The 24,273-nt window shown below is 38.4% G+C and overlaps 2 protein-coding genes across 3 annotated transcripts in view; both read right to left on the bottom strand.

Moving 5' to 3' along the window:
• Positions 1-213: 213 nt before the first annotated feature.
• MED28 (mediator complex subunit 28) lies at positions 214-9,513 on the bottom strand. Its single transcript, XM_039326512.1, has 4 exons — positions 9,007-9,513; positions 8,095-8,161; positions 6,485-6,597; positions 214-2,581 (listed from the first exon to the last, which is right to left on the bottom strand). Exons 1-4 carry the CDS (start codon positions 9,175-9,177, stop codon positions 2,384-2,386), a joined length of 549 nt encoding a protein of 182 aa, XP_039182446.1. The 5' UTR covers positions 9,178-9,513; the 3' UTR covers positions 214-2,383.
• A 4,282-nt stretch (positions 9,514-13,795) lies between these two features.
• Positions 13,796-24,273, bottom strand: part of LAP3 (leucine aminopeptidase 3) — a 31,827-nt gene continuing 21,349 nt past the window's right edge. For both annotated transcript variants that reach the window (XM_039326510.1, XM_039326511.1), the window contains exons 7-13: positions 23,542-23,700; positions 22,389-22,513; positions 19,669-19,757; positions 18,609-18,711; positions 17,385-17,464; positions 16,128-16,237; positions 13,796-14,312 (exon numbers count right to left, since the gene is read on the bottom strand). In XM_039326510.1, coding sequence (XP_039182444.1) covers positions 14,117-14,312; positions 16,128-16,237; positions 17,385-17,464; positions 18,609-18,711; positions 19,669-19,757; positions 22,389-22,513; positions 23,542-23,700 — 862 coding nt within the window. In that variant the 3' untranslated portion in view covers positions 13,796-14,116. The remainder of the gene's footprint in view (positions 14,313-16,127; positions 16,238-17,384; positions 17,465-18,608; positions 18,712-19,668; positions 19,758-22,388; positions 22,514-23,541; positions 23,701-24,273) is intronic.

The following is a 24,273-nucleotide window of genomic DNA, read 5'->3' as shown; positions in this document are numbered from 1 at the left end:
TATTTGTTAGGTTTTCACTTAGATTTCCAGTTTCTCAATTGATTCAGCTAATGAGGTGTTTGCAGCAAACGTGTTTCAAGACTAATCTCATTCTCTCCAAAACAAGTGAGTCAGACAAGTATCACTACACTGAATATTTTTTCTCAACTTTTTTCAGTCTGCAAAATAATGAAACATCAAGACACTCAGAAACCAGACTCAGGGCATCAGAAATGGTTTACAAAATATTTTTCTTTCTGATGAAAACTTTCTACAATAATCAATATTGCCATTGCTGTTATTAAACATTTATACAATATATTTTATATGATATCCTACAGAATAACAAGGAAAGAATCACAGGTCACAAGTAGCTAAACATAAGAAATTCAATAGTAAGTAACTATTGCCATAAATAAAACATATTTTAAAATATTAATTTATAATTAATCTGGTATTCAGCAAATTCTAGGTAAAATGGATTCTTAGTACAAGTATCTTACTGTACTCAATAATTTTAATACTATATCAGCAATAACATCAAGACTAGCATATTTAAGCCATTCAACTTACAAAGATACTTATGCAGAACAAAACTGGCTAGTTCAGTGGTCTAGGAAACCTAACTATTAAAAAGACATCAACCTTAAACTAGTACCTTAGAAGAATATTTCAGAGCTAGGAATCAAAGGCCCCATTAACATGAAATCTGATACAAGTAAAATTTGCAAGGAAGATTTCCCCATAATACACGTAAACATTTTATTTATTTACATAGATGTAAGAAATGCTGATTCTGGGCAATTTACCTTATAAAAAAACAACAAAATAGAAAAATAAAGCCCGACAGATTACGTGAAGAGGTTGTGCTTAAATGTTTCCCAGTCTTACACTATTTGGCAAGTTGAAATACTAATAGCAACATTTATACTGTATTGAAAGTTAACTGGCTACATTTCCCAGTTATTAGTAAATAAAACTTTGAGAAGTCAAAAACAGTTAATTTGCTTTGTAGTTTGCTATAATATAAACTTTAGAAAATACATATTGTATCTAGAAGTGAAATGTTTTTATCTCAGTCACAGCTGAGCTCTTAACTTTGGTCTAAAACACAGGCACATAGTGCAGTAGAGAATGGTTCTAGTCAAGGATGAATCTGTATGCATCTGTGATGCGCCGATATTTTTTTATTTCTAAAAATAAATAAGGGCTTGAAGTGCTCTGTTTAATATATTTGAACATAATATATTTAAATTAGCACTGAGCCTTAAATTCTTCCTAGGCAAAATCATATATTTTGCAATTTTACCCATTGGACATTCTCCTTGCTTGCCCCAACTGCCAAAACAAATTTTCAGAATGTGTGAGAAGCTGCAAAGTAGGGAACACGTTCTCCCAGGATTACTAGTGGAAAAATTTCAGTGAAAGAATATACCAATTGGGATCCATGCATCAAATCTATATTATATATATCTACAAAATCTCACAATAATAGCATGCTGGTACCAAAATGGCTGGAACACTCCATTCCAAATCTATTTGAATTCAGGTTTACTTTTTAGAGATTTCAGGGAAAAATCTCAGTACATATCTACATTATTTGAAATGTTCTTATAATATCTGTTTAAACAAAGTAATAGTATATTTGCACTGTCTGCTCCTGCAATAGTCTTGTCATCATGACCACAATTAAGCTCAGATTTAGACAATTTCTATGTTGAATTGTGACACTTAAACACAATTAAGTGTCAACTATTAGAGTATTAAAGTAATTTTAAGAGGAAGAAAACTAAGAACAATTTTTAAAATGCCAACTCTTATTATTGCTATGCAATATGCAATAGGATAGAGTTAATTTATCACATAAAAACAAAAAGTTTCACCAGATGTTCATTTGTAACATCATTAAAATAAAGTTAGATAAACATTAATTTGTCCATGTGCATTTTAAATTTATTTAAAGCATACAGCTGCTCAACTCAAAAACTGGGTTCAGAACATAATTTTTGTTTTGCATTAAAGCAATTCAGATTGTGACATATTTCTCATAGGCTTTTTTTTTTTACATGAAACCAGAAGCTACAACTGTGTCAGGGATATTAAAAGCACCATGATTCCAAATGATAATGTTAATGGCATCACTTGATTTACAGAAGCTCATAGGATAGAGGTGGTTCTTGCTCCTTAGAAAATCTCCAAAGTCAGGGAGAGACAATGTTCAGTTTGCAGGTGATAGAATAAAAGAAATCATACTTTCTAATCCATGCAATGACAGCTATAGCCTCGTTTAGGTTAGGCTCCTTGCTGTCCATTTTTTCCAAAAACAACATATTTTTCAATATAAAATGTACAATGTTATGAAGGTCTAGCAAACTTTATTCTGGCATTTCAATGATGCTTCTTTTCATGTTTGTTTGAGGGGTGCAGGAATATTGGCTGAAGCTTGCTCTAGATAGGCTAGAGGTCCCTGAGGCATCTCAGTAGGTTTTTTCTGCTGGATATTAATATCATCTAAAACCTGTTGCCAATGGCGAAGTTTTCCCAAGTGTTTCTGAATTAGTGTTTCTTTCCGCTGTAATTCATTTCTCAATTCTGAAACGTCCTGCATGAAATAGAACAATATAGGAAAGAAACTAAGAATATCTCCTTGGAAAAACATTTGCTTTGAACAAAAACAATGACAAAGTCTTAGAAAAACAAGTATCCTGATGTATTTCAATAAATTATCTGAATTATACTAACAGCTGCTTCCTTTCCTTAATTAACTCACGATGAATTTTGTTAAGAGACATTCTACCTCATTTTCAATTACAATTATCTCACACTAGTTCTCATGTGTTGCACAAAATAATATTTTTTTATTTTTCTTCAAGAACTATAATAAATTATGTTTATGGGCATACCGTGCTAATTTTTGGGCATAATAAAGTTTAAGCTTCAAGTTTATGGATGTGCCTATGAACTTTTACGATTTTACCTAGATCATCATGAATTCAGTGGACATTTACCCAAATTAAAATTTATATTATTGTACAGTAAAATAATTCCGCTGCTGTGTAGATGACAATAGAATAGAATAGAATCTGGAAGGGACCTTGGAGGTCTTCTAGTCCAGCCCCTCGCTTAAGCAGATCCTATACCATCTCAAAGAAGTGACTGTCTAGTCTCTTCTTAAAAACCTCCAGTGATGGAACGACCACAATTTCTGAAGGCAAGGTTCCACTGGTTAACTGTCCTCACTGTTAGGAAGTTTCCAGGTTTCTTTTCTCTTTGATCAGTTTCCAACCATTGTTTCTTGTCCTGCCCTCTGGTGCTTTGGAGAATAATTTGACCCCTCTTTGTGGCAGCCTCTCAAATACTGGAATACTACTATCATATCACCCCTATTTCTTCTTTTCTTTAGACTAACTAAACCCAAGTCCTGCAGCTATTCTTTATATGTTTTAGTTTCCAGGCCTTTGATCATCTTAGTTGCTCTTTTCTGAACTTTTTCCAAGGTCTCAACATCTTTTTTGTAGTGTGGTGACCAAAATTGGTTGCAGTATTCCAGGTGTGGTCTCACTAGGGTTTTATAAAGCGGTATTAATACTTCACGTGATATTGATTCTATGCCTGTTTATGCAACCCAGGATTATATTAGCTTTTTTGGCCACTGCTGCACATTGCTGGCTCATGGGCAAATGATCGTCTATTAGGACTCCAAGGTCCCTCTCACAGTTGCTGTTTTTGAGACAGGTCTCACCTAATCTGTATTTATACCTATGATTTTAGTAAGAATTTAGTAAGAATATTAGGTCCAGTATAGCTTTACTTCTAGTTCCCTCCTCTACCTTTTGGATGACAAAGTTGTCGGCTAGGTTGGTTAGGAATCTGTTTGATCTCCCACTCACAGCAGTTTGTTTTCCATTTGATATCTGGATAGTTGAAGTCTCCCGCTACTACTGTGGTATGCTTCCTCATACATTTGTTAACTGGTTGGCAAAGAGTCCATCTATTTCTTCTGCTTGGTTGGGTGGCCTGTAGTATATCCCATGGCAATGTCACTTTTTTTCCCTTTTATATTGACTCATATAAATTCTGGAAGGCTTTTATCTTTGATCATGTGCATTTCTGTAGATATGTACTATTCTCTTATATATAGTGCAACTCTCCCTCCTCTTTTTGTAGTTGTTTCTTTTGAACAATTTGTATCCATCTATCAATCCATTCCAGTCATGAGTTTCATCCCACCAGGTTTCTGTAATGGTAACTATGTCATATCTACCCTGGTGTACTATTGCTTTTAGTTCACACCGTTTGTTCCCCAAGCTTTGAGAATCAATATATAAGCATTTAAGACTTTTATGTCTGTCTGTGGGTATGTTTCCTGGATCTCCTGATTATTGTTCATTTTTTTTCTTTTTTTCTCATCACTCCCTACCGCTTTGTTTTCTTGGGATTTATGATTGGTTTTGTGTTCTAGAGATTCTAATGATTGGTCACCCTTCCCCCTCAATTTTAGTTTAAAGCCATTCTGATGAGTTGGGCCAGTCTTTTTCCCAGTACAGTTTCCCCTATTTTCGTGAGGTGCAGCCCATCCCTTGCAAAGAGTCTGTCGCATAGGAAATGCAGTCCATGGTCTAATAACCAAAGTTTTCTTGGTAACACCAATTCTTTAGCCAGTGGTTTATTTCTAGAATTTTTTTTCCTTTAATGGGTGTTGGCCGTTTGTTGGGAGTACTGATGCGAACACTACATGTGCTCCTAGCTCAACTTTATTGCCTAGTTGGTTATAGTCTCTCAGTATTGTGCTCAGGTTCTTTGTTGCATTATTCATCCCAATGTTAAGGAGTAGGAGAGGATAGTAATCTATGGGCCTAATTATTTTGGTTAGATTCTTAGCCATGTCTTTGAGTTTTGCTCCAGGGAGACAATGTACCTCTCTGGATTTTATGTCCGGTCTGCAGATGATTCTGTTCCTTTGAGGATAGAATCTCCTATTACCAACACTTGCCTTCCTTTTGGGGGGCTGCAGTCTGGGGTGCTTTTCTGCTTATCTCAGGTGTGTTTGTTGATGTGACTTTTTTGGGGATAGTTGAAATTGTTTCTTTGCTAGGGGTCTGCATGTTTTATTTGAGGGGGAAGTTGTGGGTCTGTGTATTTCCATCTAGAGGGAGAAATCGATTGCTCAGTTTTAATGGGGCTGCTTCTGGTTGGGTAAGATTGGGCAGTAGGGGTTTGTTAGATGTATCCTGCTTCTGCCTTTGATTGTTGTGTTTCCTTCTATGTGTGACATACCTCCTTTTGTCTTCCTCCAAGGGTTTATCGGTAGAGTCAAATCCTCTGGGAGTTATTTGTCCATTGTTTGGTTCAGTTTGGATATAGCTTTCTTGCGCAGGTTGGAATTTGGCTAGAGTTGCCTCTAGATCCCTTACTTTTTCCTCTAGTAGTTCACATAGTTTACATTTAATGCATGTATAATTTGGGTGTTCTTTGGGCATAAGCACATACATGGAATATGTATTGCATACCACAATAGTATTCATCGCCTGTTCCATGAATTTGTTGTTTGAAAATCCCTCTTTTGTGGTTGGTGGATGTGCTTTGCTGTTAGCCATGTTTCTATCTTCTCTGTTCTAGGTAATTATGCCTATTTTTTTTCTATCCTATATTTTGCAAATCAAAATAGCATCAGTTTCTTTTTCCAAGAGTCTGCTGTGCGGTTGCTGTTCACAGACCCCGGCCTACTGGTCTGTTGCCGTTCGCAGTCCCCGATCTAGTGGTCTGCTGCTGTTTGCAGGCCCTGATCTACTGCCATCTGCAGCACCCGGTCTACTGCTATCCGCAGGCCCTGGTCTGGATCTGAGCCCGTCCACAGTCAAATCAATTAGGCGCCTCAGTCATGATACAAACAATACTACTTAGAATACCAATGGCTGACAGATAAAATAAAAATACCTCCTATCCTTCCACAAGAACTCTGCTGGTTGGCCTGGGGACCAAGTGAGGGAGTTCCACTCTGGGTGGGTGCTGGATTGATGGCCAACTACACATTTCTGCCCCCCCCCCCCTTTGCTCTGTTCTCCACCCATCCATCTTTCTAGTTATAATATTGATGTACTATTCTCACTGTGTTCCGTTTTCATTGTTTATTTTATTGTTCTATTATTATACTTCTATTTACACTCCTTTCATTTTCTTCCTTTTTATTATTGTAAACCACCTAGAGTAGCCCCATGGCGAGGTAAGCAGCAAATAAATTTAACAAATAAAATAAATTATAGATTAGAGAGAGCAAATCATCATCCTACTACAGTGATCAATCAGTTCTACACCAAACACCTTAAAATATTCTGATCAGAGTAGATTCAGTCCTAATTTATGTAATAAATGAGTTGTAGCTCATGTTTTTAATCCCACTTGTGCCTCATAGCAATGTTCCACTTAACTGTATTATAATTATACTGTGTATAATTAGCATAGAATCAGATATCATGCTTAAGCCTAAAGAAATCCATATCTTTACCTCCTTAATTACTTGGTCTGGTTTTTGGACAGATAATTGTAGTCTTTTCTGTAGAAAAAAGCATTCTGTTTGTCGTGCAACTTCTAAAAATTTCTGGATACATTGATCAACACCTAGGACATGAGAAACAAGAGTTTAAAGCTATTAAAGAATAAAAGTCAGGACAAATACTATGTAACTTTAACAAACTTAGTTAAGAGAAGAAGTGTAAAATACTTGGGTCTACATGTGTAAAATGGTGTAAAACAAAATGCCACCTGCTGCCTCATTAGCAACAGAAGATGGCAAAGGTCAGCAGGGGTGGCAGAGGGCAGGGGAGCAAGATTAGGGGGGAAGAAATAGGCAGGGGGAGCTGAAACAGAGGTGAGAGTGGCAGGGCAGAAGCCTGAAGTTCTCGCTTAAAGACTGCAATCAGGAGTTGTGGAACAGCAGTTGCTATGTGTGCTCATGTATTGTTTCATGTAATAACCGCATGGCCACATTACCTGGTGACAAAAATTCTAGTCCTAATTAGAATCATTAAGCAAGTTATAGTTTCAGGTTTTAAATTGGGGTGGGGGGAATGCTATGTGGTCCTGAGCTTTATGTTTGGCCAGGATGATATAAGGTCTCTTGCCTTCAGCAAGAGGTTGGACTAGAAGCCCTGTGATCCTATGTTCTATGTTTGTGACACTGGAACATTTCATAAAATGGGTCACAAAATTTCAGTTCAACCCACTCCAGTGATACTAATTTTACTACCCATGACTCCAACAACAGATATTTTTAGAAGAAATTCCTATCTAATTTTACCCATCTCCTAAGGGTCAATAAGATAACAAATGAAAAACATCCCAATCATATAACTAATCAGAATAGAGCTGGAAGGGACCTTGGAGGTCTTCTAATCCAACCCTCTGCTTAAGCAGGAGCCCAAGTACCATTTCAAATAGGTGGTTGTCCAGTCTTTTCTTTAAAATCTCCAGTGAAGAAGTTCCTACAACTTCTGAAGGCAAGGTGTTTCACTGATTAATTTTCCTCACTGTTAGGAAGCTTCTCCTTAATTCCAGATTGCTTCTCTTCTTGATTAGTTTCCATTCATTGTTTCTTGTTGTGCCTTCTGGTACTTTGGAAAATAAACTGATCCCTCTTCTTTGTAGCAGCCCCTCAAATACTGGAATACTGCTATCATGTCACTCCTAGTCCTTCTTTCCTCTAGATTGGCCATACCCAATTCCTGTAACTGCTCTTCACATGTTTTGTCTCTAGGCCCTTAATCATCTTAGTTGTTCTTTGCACTTTTTCCAAAGTCTCAACATTTGTTTGTAATGTGGGGACAAAAACTGGATGCAGTATTCCAGGTGTGGCCTTATAAAGTGGTACTAATACTTCATGTGATTTTGATTCTATGCCTCTGTGTATACAACCAAGGACAGTATTAGCTTTTTTTTGGCTTTACTGCACAATGCTGACTCAATTGGCCACAATTGGCTGTTATGCATTCACTAATATTTTTCAGCACAATTTTATAAAGTTGGGTTCAACTCCAGCCTGATCAAAACAGAGAAAAAGAGATAAGTATTCTGCATATAAATATTCTAAGTTAAATTGAAGATGGACACCCAACTTACCAGTTCTAATTTCTTCTTGATCTGTACCATTTACATAATCTTGACTTACAAGGGATGCAAAGCAAGCCTAGATAATTACAAAAACCATTTATTACAAAAGCAGATGTTAAGAGCTTTATGAAGGTAGATGTTTTTTTTTTTTGGCACAAATAAAGCTATACTAAAATATATATATTTACTTTCTTTAAAAATATACTTCAGAGATATTTATTTCCTATTCTTTGCTCTATTAAAAATGGCATACAAATTTAGTAGGTTTCAAACAAATACAAAAAACGTGTTTGTTTGGATGGAATAAATAGGCTCCATTTTCAGATGAAGCTGAATTCAAATTCTTACAAAATATGGAAATTTCACATACCATAAAGCATTATTTTTTACTCTACAAAAAGAAAGGAATGCCTCTTAAAACCGTAAAAACATGATTATTCTACGCTGCAAATAAATGCTTCTGAAAAAGGAGTATGATTCATTTTAGCAGATAAATAATTTTCTCCCTTTCTTGCGATGATGAGTTCAGGAAGATCTTTTTATCCGCATAACAACGCCCTGCGAGGTACAGTCGACTGAAAGTGATGATCGGGCCCAAGGTAACCCATAAAATTCCACGAGCCAAGGGAGATCACAGCCATTATCACCCCACACTGGCTTGTATTAGAATGAAATGTTTCCTTATTCTGATCAGAAAAAATATTTTGTTAATATAGGATTAAAGGGCGCCTCTATTCAAGCTCACAGCCATTTAAACACAGAAACGGAAGTCTACAAGGTACTCTCTAGCTAGCTACTTCATCTCTATAGTAGCCCCCTCGTCCAAAAAAGGACGGCAATAGTCCTGCGTTTCCCTACTTCCAGCGTCGGTCTTTCCCTCATCTCCATGGTAGGGGGAGGCCGCTCGCTTGCACAGCCTACCTCAAAAGAAGCCTCCAAATCATCCACAAGGGTACCGATGGAGTTTCGCGGACCCGTGGGGTTCGTCGGAAGGAGTCCCGCGGGTACCGGACCGCCGAGAGCCACCGGAGGAGGTGGCGGGGGAGGCACCGGGCCCTGATTCCCAAACATCCCACTTAGTCCAGCGGACATAGTAACTGAGGGGAAGTTGGAGCGATTGCGCACGCGCAAGAGGAAACGAAACCGCGCTGGTACATCACAACATCGCGATATGAGGACCCAGGGGTGGGGCCTCGAGGGTGGAAGAGGCCTTTTTTTCGAGTCTCAGTGAAAATGGAGGAATGAATGAAAAAGGTGCAAAAATTATAAGTAATGAGCATGAGCAAGTTTTTGAGATGTTGCCCCGCGCCCTTCAGCGGCGGCGAATAGTAAGGTGACCAACTTTTTTACAACGAAAAGGAGGATACGAATAAATTGAAGAAAAAGATATCGTAAATAAAAGAAACATTGTATTTATTGCAACAATAATATAGAATACAGTATAATATGATAAATGCATAATTAAAAACATTTGTAACAATAACATTTTATATTGTAATTATGCTTACATGCCTATTAATTATTTAAATGAGTACTTTTCCATTGAATGAATATTTTTTGTCAATGTATCATCTTCTAACAATATATTGGAAATATCTGAACAAGAAATATTCTTCATATTGAATTTTACAGCAAGTGCTGCAGCTAGAGTATCAACATTCAATCTCGATTTCTCACTTGTCCAAAAATGGACTGGACTGTGTGGGGGTGGGCAGTGGAGGCAGGTGTTGTGAGCCAGGCGCTCTAGGACGGCCACGTAGGTGTGCAGGGCGAGGTGGTGGTAGCGCAGGTCAGCACTGCGTAGACTGCCACCTGGCGCGGCCCATGGAAGGTCAACTGCCCGCTGCGCCACCTGCCCACAGTCACGCCACCTGCCCACAACCGCCCTGCTGTGGAGAGCCGGCCCTGCGCCGGCTCCGGCCCTGCAGCTGCCCCCCCCAGCCACTCCCCAGCATCACTGCCCACCCAGTGCATCCCCATAGAGCTGGCCCTGTGGCTTGCAAAGGCAAAGCACCAGCCATGCCAGCTCCAGCCCTGCAGCCGCCCCCCAACACCACAGCCCACCCTGCGCATCCCCGTAAAGCCGACCCCGTGGCTCGCAAAGCATCAGCCATGCCGGCTCCGGCCCTGCAGCCGCCCCCTCCCATCCTCCCCTCAGCACCACCGCCCTCTCCGCGCATCCCCATAGAGCTGGCCCCGCGGCTTGCAAAGCACCAGCCGTGCCGGCTCCGGCCCTGCAGCTGCCCCCAGCACCACTGCCCCCCCCCGTGCATCCCTGTAGATCTGGCCCTGCAGCTTGCAAAGCACCAGCCGTGCCGGCTCCGGTCCTGCAGCCACCCCCCAGCACCACCACCTACTCTGTGCATCCCCGTGTAGAACTGAACAGGGAAGATCAAGAGAAACTTACTGCTCCAGTCTCCTCCAGCTATCTTTGGAACTAAGTAGGAGATCGTGTAGTTGGGTAGCAGTGGGGGGTGCAAAGTTCCTGCAACTTGCACGTGCAAAGTTTGCCGCCCGGGTGTTTTGGCACGCTCAGCAGCAATTCCTATTGGCTTTCGAAAGCCAATAGGGGGAGTAGATGCAAAAGTTGAAAAAAATCAAAAAAAGGTCCTGGAACGCCTTCTGAGCGTTCTATGAGGAAACAAAAGCCCTGCAGATTAGTCTTCAAATATAGAAAAAGAGGATATTTAGGAGGACATTTTCGAGAGAGGACAGAACTCACAAAAGGAGGATTGTCCTCCCAAAAGGAAGACGGTATATGGAAAAGGAGGACATTTAGGAGGACACTTTTCAAGGGAGGACAGAACTCAAAAAAGGAGGACTGTCCTCCCAAAAGGAGGACGGTTGGTCACCTTACGAATAGCCTCTTCCTTCAAGCATTTGGTCGCTACGTGTGGACGGTCTATACACGTCGGAGAAGTTTCCTTCCTAGCCCAGGGACTACCATGATTTTCATGCGAATCCCTCCCCCCCGCCTTCCCACTTATATACACATTTCTGCCAGGAGCTTGATTTCTTTCTGGTTTTTTTTTTTAAGGAGCGAATGGTTGTTTATTATCTTAGCAAAATAAAATTTATGATCTGGGTCTCCTTTTTGCCTTTGTACAAGGCTAACGAGTGCGATGACCATATTTTATTGGAAAAAATAAAAGACAAATATGAAAAATTGGCAAATCTGCAAGAAATTCATAAGGATAAAGGAAATTATAACTTTGTTTAATAGAAAATTCAAGAGCAAAACCAAAAAAAACTTTACAAAAATATTTTGTAAATATATAAATATTTATAAAAATATCTAAAATCAAGCAGTATTTGTAAAATTATTTTTAAAAGATCATTCAATTTCCATTTATTTCAACTGAATTCAACAGATTGGTACTATTTGTATGATAAAAGTTAAATGATCAAAATAAAAGGACAAAAGTGAGTGAAAATGAGTTTTCTAAAATAAAGGACTGTGGAAAGAAAAATCATCAGGGTCCAGTCCAAGCCTGGAATAAACAAAATGGAGGCTGCTTTAGAAAGAAAGTTGTAGTTTATTGGAGAGCAGAGCTAGGCAGCAATGTGCCTCTGAGAGAGCTGACCACCTGTTGTTGGGAGTGGTGGGTTTTTAATACCTTCTTGTGCTTTTGTGTTTGGAGTTGTTCCTGTTTGAGGCTTTGTATTTCCCATGTCATGTACTTTGAGTTGAATCTGAATGTGCCCTTTTGTATTCTGATGGTGGTGGGTTAATCCTATTATGTCCCAAAGGTCATATTAAGGTAGAATAATGTAGAATAATAATAATGATGATGAAAAAGCACTAAAATAATGATGTGTCTGCATAATTACTGGAGTAATGCTGTATTAGCAATATGTGACTAACCAAATGCGCATTGCACTTGGAAACAATGTTTGTAGCAAAACTCTCCATTGTATGCCCGTGAGAAATGAATCTAATGTATTACAGTGTAGATTTCTATGTGTGTTCCTCTGTTCCCGAGAAAAGGAAAGTATAAAATTGAAGCCTAAGCCCGCCCTTGGGGTTCAGAATTGCTGGTCTTCATTGCTTCTGAACCTGCGCAATAAATCTCTCTACTAAACCCTCTGGAATTCGTAAAAGTCTCTTTCGTTTTCCACAAGAATATCCTGCTTCTCTGTGGCTGTGACTTCCTGTGTTGGATTTTTTTGGATGAGGTTGCTGGTTCTAATTATATCACTCTGCTATTGTTAGCTATGTTTTGTTGCAAGGGATTTCAAAAAAATCCTGTCTTGAATGGGCTTGTAGTATTTGTTCATGAATTGAGTCTCAGACTTTCTAAATGGGATTATCAAATCTGCATTTCCACAGACCTGGCCTCTGCCTGGGGTTGTTAAGAAAAACTGGGCCTGCTTTCTTACCTTTAAGATCCTTTGTGGAAATATAATATTCTGTCCTTATCATATTCCCAAAAATATTTATTTCTCTGGGGGAGGGGGGGTGTTGTCCTCCCACAGGACTGTATAATAAACCACTGGACTCCGAAACTACCAAAAAGGGAGGAAAACAATCTCTCCCTAAAGGCATCCTGGTTCATTTAGCCAGTTAAGAGATGGGAAAGTGGTTAAAACTTTTGCTAAGTTGTTATTTGCTAAGAAAATAACCTTTACTGCTAAGCTCTGTCCTAAAAGCACCAGCAGATGCTGCTTCAAGGACAGTCTTTCACCTGGAACTGCTCAGCCAGCCCTGTAGGAAGGATAATGCCACAAGCTCCTTCGATCCTTCCCCCACTGCATACACTCTCCTACTAGGATGATGGGCTGCCAAGTCCTTCCAGCACCCATTAGAACAGGGGTTCTCAACCTTAGCAACTTTAAGACTTGTGGACTTCAACTCCCAGAATTCCTCAGCCAGCTTTGCTGACTGAGGAATTCTGGGAGTTGAAGTCCATAAGTCCTAAAGTTGCCAAGGTTGAGAACCCCTGCATCAGAAGCACAGGACTGTTCTGCACACAAAGCATGTTTTCCACCAAAGACAAGACATATCCTTTGAGGGAAGTTAGCCCAGAGAAAGAAATATTAAAAAGGGCAGAAAAATATATTTTTCCTCAAAAGGACTTTTTAAAACCAAACCTGGCCCCAAATCTATCTCTCTGCCCCAAGCAAGACTTTAGCCCCATACAAATGCAGATGTAAAACCATCAGAGAATTGAAGCCAGAGCAATCAAGAAGACAAAGAGAAAATCTGCATACCCCACCCAAACTCTAGGAGTCATTAGCCCAATCACCTGGGAAGCAGGATATGATAATAGAATTAAACCACAGATATGAAGGCCTAGACAAACACTCAGAAACAGCCTCAAGGTTCATGCCACAGGAACAGGAAACTATTCCAAACAAAAGGCTAGAGGGGGTATAAAAACCTACTACACCATGTGCTCAGCCCTTCTCTCCTCTGCACTTTCCTGAAGAACCATCTTTCTGCAATAAACTGTAACCTTCTTCCCAAAGCAGTCGCCATGTTTGCTTATTTATTCCCGGCTTGGATGAACCAGGATGAAGACTTACTTCTAACACCTTAGAGGCGTCCTCTATTAAATTCAAATTTCATCTGTTGGCATGCAGAAATGAGGGCCTTATTTATGCTGGCATAAGGCCTCACTCCTTTCTTAATATTCTGCCCAACCATCTATGAAACAAATCCTTTTGGAAGGCATATTCTGCAAAAGACAAAAACCTCAACAACTGGAAGTGTTGGAAGATATATTTATTGTATGTGATAGCTATGTATCTATTATTCAATCCATATTATAAAGCCTGTTGGTTTAGACTGATTGCTCTTTGGATACCAAATACAGGAAAAGATTCTGGACTGAAGAGTATAAAAAGCAACTGATTTAGTAGAACTCTATGGAATGAATTTATAGTCCATTGCTGTGGATCTTTTCAAAGTAGCTCCCCAAAATTAAAGTCGAAGATGAATGACCCTTTAGAATTTTATCAGTACACTGGCTGATTCCAGGTTCAAATTAACTGTTTTTAAAGCCAGAGGTGATCCTTGCAAACCTGCTTTCTAAAAACTTTGCTTGTCTTGGGCCAATCGAGTAATAAACTCAACCAGGGTACGTGTTGGCCTTCCCGCCATGCCTTTTCGCAGATATGGAACCTCATCTTTATTTTCCATTACACCAGCAATATCTAAATGAGCCCAGTGAGGAGCAGTCACAAATTCTTTCAGGAATGCAGCAGCTGTGCATGCGCCGCCAGACCTGATGGGAGAAAAGGGTAACAAATATAATAAGCATAATCTAACTAACATTAACCAACTATATAAATAACCAAGTCCATAATGCGCTTTAACTCCCCTTTAACATAAAAATAAACAAATTAAAAATAAACATAATAATATAAACAAGTTAATATCCTAATTCTTGAACAATACAATATCCAAATTGTTAAACAATACTAATACTAAAAATAATAATAAAACTAATAAAAATTCCACTACAATAAACTATTAATAATAATAATACTCTAAAATTTACTCATAAAGTAAATGGAACTTTTTAGTCCCATATTTATTCTGAATATAATCTATCCATCTTCTCCAAACCGAAATGTATCTTTCTTGTGAATGATCCTTCAAATAAGCAGAAATCTTAGCCATTTCTGCTAAATTTGACACTTTAAGCGTCCATTCTTCTATAGTAGGCAAACAATCCTTCCAATATTGCCCTACCAATAACCTTGCAGCTGTTATCAAATTCAACATCAAATTAATTTCTTTAATATCACAATCTACAATTACACCCAATAAAAATAATTGTGGAGTAAACTTTATCTTTCTCCTAAAAAATCTTTTGAATGTTCTACCAAATCTTAATCCAGAAAGCTTTTATATTTCTGCAAGTCCACCAGATATGAAAATAAGTAGCATCCAAACCACCACATCTCCAACATTTAGGCTGTAAATTAGGATACATACAAGACAACTTTTTAGGATCCAGATGCCATCTATAAAACATTTTATAAAAATTTTCTCTTAAATTTTGGGCCTGGGTAAACTTTACATTTCTAACCCAAATTACCTCCCATATATCCAATGGAATCAGTTCCTGAATATTTTGGGCCCATTTTACCATACAATCTTTAACTAAATCTATTTCCGAATCCAATTCTATTAAAGCATTATAAATTCTCTTTATATGTGCACAGTTTTGATCTTTAATCTGTTTTACCAAATTCTCATCCATTGAAGTAATACCAACCTTTTGATCTAACTTCCACCTAGCCAACAATTGATTATACTGAAACCAAGATTGTACAATATTTTCTTGCTTTAACTCAACCAACGGTTTTAATTGCCAATCATTCCCTACCAATTTAAGTAATTCCTTATAAGAAGTCCTATCCATGTGCAAGATTATTTGCATTGTTCTTAATAATTTACAGAGGAATAAAAGCTATCTAAAACTGCCTATCACCATGGAAAACATAAGAAAATACTACCCCAAACCTTGATTCACATAACCAGAAATCAGAATCTAAGCCATGATTTCAACTTGAAAGATACAAATAAAAACCAACAGAAATATGCAGTGTTTAATCTGGTATAAGCACTGTCTAGTTGTCTGTGGCACCTTTTCCTGGGCTCATGTGAAGTCACATTTACTTAAAAAATAACAATTACAGAGGGAGTGGCATAGTTGCACCACCATGTCTTTATAATTTTGTTCTTCAAAATTCTCCATTAGTTGGATTCAGAAAAACAACAATCCATTTCTGCATCACAACAAAAAGCTGAAGCAAATTAGTAAATAATTTTCTCTCTGAGCAAAAGAGAGTGTCTGTTGATCTCAGCAAGTGAAAGGTCCAGTTATGCTTCCTCTGCCAAGCCATACCCACATGAACATGGCTATAGATTGTTGCTCTATTGGATCCTTGCCCAAATAAACAAGATCTGAAATATGTTTAGGCAGCTTCTCCTTTAACTCCTATTTGTCCAAGTTCTCTGTAGGCGCTGGAAAAAGTAACGTGAGCATAATAGATAGCAGCAGTATTGCATTTTAACTTAGCTATGTTACCTGTATTTTCCAATGTTATTGATATCTGCTAGGTGACAGTCTGTCATTTGCTTTGTGTAATGTTCAAAGAGAGGCATTCTCCAAACTCGATCCCCTGTCAGAATGCTAGCCTGTCAAGTGTAGAGAAAAGCTATTCAGATATCAAATTTCCACACAGTTCTTTATAGTATTTAGTTTGCTTACAATGGTTGAGCCCAATAATTAGATTTAAACTGAAGCAGATTCTAAGCTTCACTCTTCTACCAAAATCCTTTTCTTTTTTATACTGCCTCAGAAAAATAAACTTCCTGCCATGGACAGGAGGCACCAAGAGAATCCTTGCAGGCTGAAAACAGAAATGATCTCAGGAATTGGCATAGCTGTGTGGGACTGGCATTTTCATTTTCTTCCTAATGATTTTCACAACCAACCTGCCTTTTTCATAGCAATCCCAAATTCAAGCAATGTTATTACCAAACTATCCATGCATCAAGATCCCTACAAGCTCAGGCCTGCCAGTGTATCTGTGAAGTTATTTATTAAATTTATATATGAAGTTGAGGATATTGTGCATCATTTTATAGCTGCTTAAACTGGACCACATTTACCCTTCTAATGCTCATTTCTTCTCCTTGAAACATTATCTTGACATTTTTTTAATCTTTGCTTTATCCACCTAAATCATTTGTTCTCACTGCAAACTAAGCCACTTCTTATGCCTGCTTTCAGATTATGTCTGACATCCATGCCTGATCAGAGGGCATGACCCTGAAACACTCACTGGGCTAAAGGATGTCATTGCCTATTTTATCTGCCACCTATGGAAATATGTATCTTGGCTACACACGTGCTGCATTGGCAAGATCAGTCTGATAGTAGTTTAGAAATTCATAACACAAATTGTTGAAATAATTAGGGGCATCAAAAATACTGTTTTCCATTTTTCAGTTAACTAATATTAATAAATCCAAACTTGGTTCTCTTCTGTTTTTTGTCTGAGAAGTATTAGAGACAGGATCAAATATATTCAGTTGCATTGCTGTGTTGTTTGTTTGTCTCCAGGTGGCTTACTTTAGGTATCAGTATAGACAAGTCCCAAGGTGAGGAAATTATCACTAGTTCACAAAAGTTTTATCAACTCCAAAGCTAATGTTTTGTGTTTAGCTTTTGTAGTCAATAGTCACAACTTAGGTTCTCAATAAAAAGGGTTGAATCTTTTCTTTAAAACTCTCTAAATCAAAACCTATCTTGAAATCAATTGTTAGTAGCATCACTTACCTCATATAGGTGATGCCACAGCTGCTGTGAATTTGTAAAAACCCCAGTAGCTGCTGATCCTAATGCTACATCCATGGCACCTATAAAGTATTATAAAATGCAGGTTATCCAGCCATTTTTCCATGTTGACTAGCATTACAGTAACTGCTCATCAGCTAGCAATTTATATTCACACTTCTAAAAATATCTTTTTTTTCCTTTCATTTGCAAGGTTATAGCATAGAAATTTTTAAAAATTCAAAAACATTGTTCTATGTCCTAGGAAACTGGACCATATTCCTGCACACCAGCATTACTATCAGGTGCACAGGAGATATTGTTTTGCAACTCCACCCTATTGTTGGACGTGTCTTATGAAAAATTTGTTTGATCCATCCAACTCTTTTTTAGTGTCTATTGCCAAGCAAAGATAATTTTATTCAGATGGTTTTCCATTTACTTTTGATGTTTCAACCTTTTTATTATCTGCAATATTGACATCCCGGTTTTCTTTCCTTTGCTTTTAATTATTTTAATTGCTCACAGGAAGCTGCTTAAGTGCACAACCTTGATAAAAAGATGTATCATTCAAAATAATCCTCTCCCAGTAGTCAGAATAGTGCTATAGGCAAGATTATTTTAAACAGCAAAGTTTATATTTTTGCATTTGAATATGCAGCCTACTCTTCCCTGGGTTGGGGGGAACCCTCTAAGTCAGGGGTCTCCAACCTCTGGGCTACGGCCCACTACCGGGCCGTGGGCTATTGGTAACTGGGCCGTGTGAGTGGCTGGTAGGTGCATGTGTATGTGCACATGCACAACCCCACTCGTGTGAGTGTCACTGAGTGTTGCGGGCTTTTGCGGCCCCACTTGCGCAAGTGTCGCAGGCATTTGCAGCTTCACGTGCACGAGCTCTTATGGCCTTACTCGCATGGACAATGAGTGTTCATGCACGCACACACATTCGCTCCCCCCCCAAATCCCTTCTTTCCCCCCTCCCCCTGCTCCGGGCTGCCAACCCCGAAAGGTTGGGGAACTCTGCTCTAAGTAGTAAAAAAGAAAAAAAACATTAGCTTTAAGACAATGCAAATCTTCTCTATGCAATTTGGAGGGTCTGCAGTCTGCTGAAACTCACAAAGACATTACATTACTAAAATATTCTGCATAGGAAGAGGCTTTTCATAGTATTCCTAATATTCTGGGAATATGGAGTACAGAAGCTTGAAACAAATAAAAAAGGGCTACCTGTTAATGTTGCAGTGTCTAAAATTGCCCTTGGATTAAAACTGTGTGCATAGTGAAGAGCATCAGCCAACACCAATCTTCCCTCTGCATCTGTATTGTCAATCTTTTATGAAAATCAGCAAGAGAAAATCACATTCTGTTTATAATTACAGCATTGGCTAACAAGCTTGCCTATATCATCAATAGCTAATTTTGGGGGCAATTAATAATACATTTTAAAATTGTAAAATTTAATGCATTATAACTCTAAACCTGAAATAAATAAAATTACTACTATCAAATAATGGATACAATAGAGCCAAAAAGCTCAAAAGAGTATAATATTTGGAAAAACAGTTTTATTTGCTACTAAGAACCCTTGGAGGTGCCTTTCCACCATTTCCTCTCTCTAGCAGCTACCTCCAGGTCCATATTTTGTAGAGAGGAATCTCCTATTCACACTGGCAAATATGAAAGGCTGCAATTCTTTTATTATTTCAATGGTATTGCCAGAGGTCCCCAACCCCTGGTCCGTGGACCAGTACCGGGCTGTGGCATGCCAGCAACTGGTCCGCACAAACAAGCAAAGCCCCATCTGCGGGATGCAGCCAGCACACAAAACCACACTCTCTCCATTCTGTGGAAAAACCTCCCTCCACGGAACCGGTCCCTGGTGCCCAAAAAGTTGGGGACTTCTGGTATTGCAATCCTGAAAGACTAATGGTTAATACCAATAGTCTATCTATATCCCAATCTTTCTCAACCTTGGCAGCTTTAAGATATGTGGATATCAATTCCCAGAATTCCCCAAGCAGCACTGGGCAACAATAGGGAACAGATGTTGTTGTTCTATTAAATATGAGGTTGCTACCATTCACTCAAATCTGATGTCCTCCAACGAAGGTTAGAAATGTTAGCAAGCTTGGCCTCTAGGCCTTTTCATGGGGCTCTTGCAATCAACTGTTGATTTAAAGTTCTATTTGTTCAACTAGAAATGATGTTATTAGATGAAACCTCAGGTGCAACCCAAGGTCCTATTATCCTATTAAAACCTGTGCTAAATAAGCATCTTAAAACATACCTGAATTGTTTTTCCATTCATGGCTGTCACAACATCTCCGGGTTTATTTGCCTTCCCACTGGGCAAGTTTTCACAAAGGGGGGCCAGACCTTAGATATAAAGAATGCCAACTGAATTTATGCATACTGTAACATTATTCGGTATTCTTTAAACCAGTGGTTCCCAACCTTTTCTATACCCTGCACCCCTAGAACGCTTCTGATATATTCTCGCACCCCTTACAAAAGTTTGAAATAATGGCAACGAATTATACATATACACTATAATTTTGAATACCCAAGTTTCCGCACCCCCTGGAATATCATCTTGCACCCCTGGTTGGGAACCCCACCTTTAAACCATGCTGCTTTTAAAACTTGAATTAAAAATTCCTCAGCAGTAGTATTGTTTCACTGGTATCTACTTACCTGATGCCAAGACCCAATTCCTTTGCTTACCTTTCAATAAGCAAATTTGTACAAATGCCAGTTGAGAGGGTTTAGTCCTTGCAAAATAGATAATCTTGAACATTTCTCTCCATTGTTTCCTGTTTGATGTTTGTCAATATTTTGAAGGAAAAGGGTCAGGGATGGGATTCAGCCAGTTCGCACCACTTCAGCAGAACCGGTAGCTAATTTTTTATTGCCCAGGCTCAGAATGGACTTCTGGAAGCAGCATCCACACAGAGAACTGGTTGTTCACATATTTGAATACCACCTCTGAAAAGGGTACTCCCTCACCCAATTTATTTTTCCTAGAGGAATTAAACAAGGTAAAAATTGGGCCGGAGGTTGTAAAAAGTGTGAAGGCCCACTGATCCAAATGAAATGGTCTTGTGAATGTCTAATAAGACTTCTAGAATAGTATTTTAATGTACATAAACATTAAAGATATTAATGTGATGCTGAATTATATGGCAAAACCCTATTATTCTAGATATTTTGATTTTGGAAATGTGTAATTTTTCTGTTCTGCAAAAGGCAATGTTTTCAATAAATCAACAAATGAAGCAGTTATATTCTTCTTTAGCATACATTTTATGATACTTTGCAATAATACTGTGATATCATTAGGTAATTTCATTTTATTTTTGTATTTAATTATATACGAATACTATACTAAAAAGTACTATAAGGTATTTTTTGTAAACCAGAGACTAAGTTAACCATATACATTAGTATTGTTCTGTCCTAGCCTATGTGAGTCCTTGTTCATTCACAAGGACAAACCCCTCTTATAACAAGTAGGCTGGAAATGCAGGAGAAACAAACCCCTTTTATTAATTAGGTACAGACCTGCAAAATGTCCCAAAAACAAAGGCAAACAAAACGCGATGCAAACAGAGAATTGTCCAAGGCAAACAGAACATGATTCAAACAGAATTGTTCACAAGCAAGGCAAACAAAACAGGATTCCATGAAACTTGATTCCTTTGCAAACGGTTGCCTTCAGCAACCAGCACCGCCCACACCTTCCCTTTTTATTATGCAGCCCCAAGGCGTGGCTTCTCAATGTCTTCTCCTCCTCCCCTGGAGTGGCCCCATTGCCTCCCTCTGTTCTGCTCTTGTTGCCAGTCTGCATTTGTGAGTTCTATAATGTCTTCCAGCTGTGAATCCTCAGAGTCTGACTCAGCTTCCCCGCACAGCTGAGTCTCAGCCTGAGCATGATTGGAGGGGACAGGCTTTTCATCAGATTGTAAGTCCTGGAGCTCATCAGAGCCTTCCTCCGACTCTGATGGCTCTCCAGGCCCCTCCTCCTGATTCCCCGGATTCAGCTGCCGGGTCCAGTGGCTGGCATGCACTCACAACAAGTATTACATTTTAGTACAATACTGTTAACTTTAACCCCTTTACTATGAAATTTGTTAAATTCTGTTAGAGTTTTACAGTGGTTGTTGGATTTGTTTAGTTTTAATTATGTAATTATTGTTCATTCTGCTACTCTTTATTTTTTATATTCTTCTAAAATAAAAAAAAATTGAAAATGAAATAAAATACTGGTAATCTTCAATTAAAGACTCCAAGTTAGACTGGAATTTCCATTGCTAAACAATGAAGTCATAAGTCATATGATGGTACCGCTTAACAAAGGCAGTCCCTGTTGCCATCATTAAGTGAATTGCCATAGGTCACAAAGTGAGGACATCATATGACCACCATTTACGACTACCTGCTTGCATCCCCATTGGCTTTGCTTATAGGAAGCCAGCAAAGAAGATCACAAATGGTGGCTGCAGGATATTGCAATATCATAATTACAAGCCAGGTGTCCCAATCGCAATCATGGAAACATTGCAGGACCAGAAGTATCACTTGTTCAGTTCCATCACAAGTTTGAATGGTTGCTGGATGAGTGTAAAGGATATCTTCTCATCTAAAACACCATGTGAGAAGAGAATAGGGAGAGCAATCAGGAATCCTTACAAAGTGGCAAACCCCAAAACTGGAACATTACTGGAATCTCTGAACTGGAAGACTCTTGATGATGGAATCTCACCACTCAACATCACCAGATTTTGTTTTGGAGAAGAAGTCAGAGGGACAAGTCAATCCAGCCTTCAATTTCAGTTTGCTTGAGTTGTTAGATTCAGCAGCTTCTATTTTCAACCCAGGAAGCAAATTATGGGATAATTGTTCTGCCACAGACCTTGGACAATCAAGATGGGCTGACCCCAAGGTCTGTTGACGTCTCTTTCCAATTCAAATAACTTTTGTAAATTTATTCTTCTACAATCTACTTACCAATTAGATTAATGGGTAACTTCAATTCTGCAGCTGTGACAATGGCAGAAAAAATGGTGGCTGCTCCTCCCATATCTGCTCTCATGGCATCCATATTGGCTGAAGGCTTGATCGAAATGCCACCGCTGGGAAAAAATACAAGAGATGCCACAAAGATTGGTCTCTTTGCCTACCCCATCCCAAAAAACTTAACACTACCAAGAGTAAACTTTGCTGTGATGCCAAGCAACATTTTTTTTTGTTTTAATAAATGAAAAAGCATGGAAAATATGGCACTATTATAAATGTGAAAGAGAAGTTCTACAACACAGAGAAATATTCATTTTAGATCTTCTGGAATAATACTGGAGAAGAATTAAATGAAATCCACAGGCTGAGATTGTAGGTAAGAGGACAATCAAAATCCATCTGATGGTAAAAAAAAAATACTTTAGCACCATGATTACCTAATAGGTGCCTGTAAAGTTCCCTTTGTCCAGTCTCACTATGCACACACTTTCTGAAGATGAATCCATTGTCAGAAGCCCATTTTTCCAGCATAACTTCAGGAATTTTCTCCTATCCTGCTCCCAGGCCATGAGAAACTCACCCTTAGGCAGCCTCAGTATTCAAAAAATATAGCTCTATCTCATTGTAGTTTTCTTATTGGATTATAGTACTTATTCTTAATTTTAATCTGCATTGTTTTATTTTTCAGAATTTCCTTAGCCCCTTTGTATGCTTCCCAGTGGAGAAAAACAGGGTATAAATTCAGTAAGTAGAATAAATCTAACAAATGGATCCATTGCAGAGATGTTCTTTAATAGAATTTTTTGAGAGTAATTTCTGCAATGGATTCTTCATTTAGATTTATTTATTTGTATCTTTATATACTGGTGGAAGGAAAAACTTCCCAATTATTCCAGGGCCCCTAAATGGTTCCTCCATGATCCCTATGTGAAGCTCCACAACTCCCTCCTTTTAAGATATGAGACCAGAACCTGGAAAGCTTTTCCCCTAGAGATCACATAACCTTGGGAAGATGAATGAGCTAAAACCATCTTTCTAAAATCCCTTTCAATGGAGTTTGCATTGCATTCATTTGCACTTTCAAAGCACATATTCTGGGAACAGGGGAAAAATTCTGCTCCAAAAATGCTCCTAAGATGCTCACCTATCAAAAGTTATCCCCTTTCCAACAAATACCAATGGAGCTTCTTTGGGGTTGTTGCTGCCTTGGTAGTGGACTTCCAAAAAGACTGGGGGTTCATCTGAGCCTTTTGCCACACTCCAAAATGACCCCATTTCTCGCTCCTGTATCCAAGATTTATCTCTATAACGACAGGGAACAATTTCCATTATTTCTTTCCCAGTTACTGAAAGAGGACACACATTGTATTCCCGAATGTCAGCAGAAAAATAACTTTTTTCTCAAATTCTAAGATAATAAAAAAGCAAATAAATAAAAAGAAAAAGATTTATATTAACCAAGTTTCCCCTTTACAACTATTCTGTGGAAACACTCCTCTGCAGTCTGCAAAGGAAATATCTTGCTAGTTTCCTCCATTCTCTTGTAATACTTCTTCTGTACAACTAAATTCCTAATGCTTCTCTTAATTCATAATCATGCATGCTCAGAGAATCAGAGTGCTAAATTGGTGAGATAGGTAACAAACAAACAAATAAATAGGTTGCAACTGCTATGGCTATTAAACATTTAATTGCCAGCAATTTCAATACTTTGCTTTTATAGCTCATGCTTATTTGCATGATATTTGTTCCTTTTGACTTTTTTGAATAGAAATGCCTCTTTTGGTTTGCATCCCTTGGATTGTAAAATCAATAAAAAGCAATATTTTGAGAGGGGAAGAAACCTTGCAACACAGATACTACACACACAAGCATG

This window comes from Crotalus tigris, unplaced genomic scaffold, assembly GCF_016545835.1.
Source record: "Crotalus tigris isolate CLP2741 ecotype Arizona unplaced genomic scaffold, ASM1654583v1 scf7180000024341.3516292, whole genome shotgun sequence".
NCBI lineage: Eukaryota > Metazoa > Chordata > Lepidosauria > Squamata > Viperidae > Crotalus > Crotalus tigris.
Note: the sequence above shows the minus strand (reverse complement) of the source record. Positions and strands in the feature narration are given on the sequence as shown.

What these genes read in the sequence shown, in the direction of transcription:
- MED28 (XM_039326512.1), bottom strand. Translation starts at nt 9,177, where the DNA reads ATGTCCGCTGGACTAAGTGGGATGTTTGGGAATCAGGGCCCGGTGCCT. An exon ending in ATTTGGAGGCTTCTTTTGAG is followed by an intron (nt 8,162 to 9,006) that starts GTAGGCTGTGCA and finishes GTAATTATCTAG; the next exon opens with GCTTGCTTTGCATCCCTTGT. An exon ending in CAGACCAAGTAATTAAGGAG is followed by an intron (nt 2,582 to 6,484) that starts GTAAAGATATGG and finishes TATTTCATGCAG; the next exon opens with GACGTTTCAGAATTGAGAAA.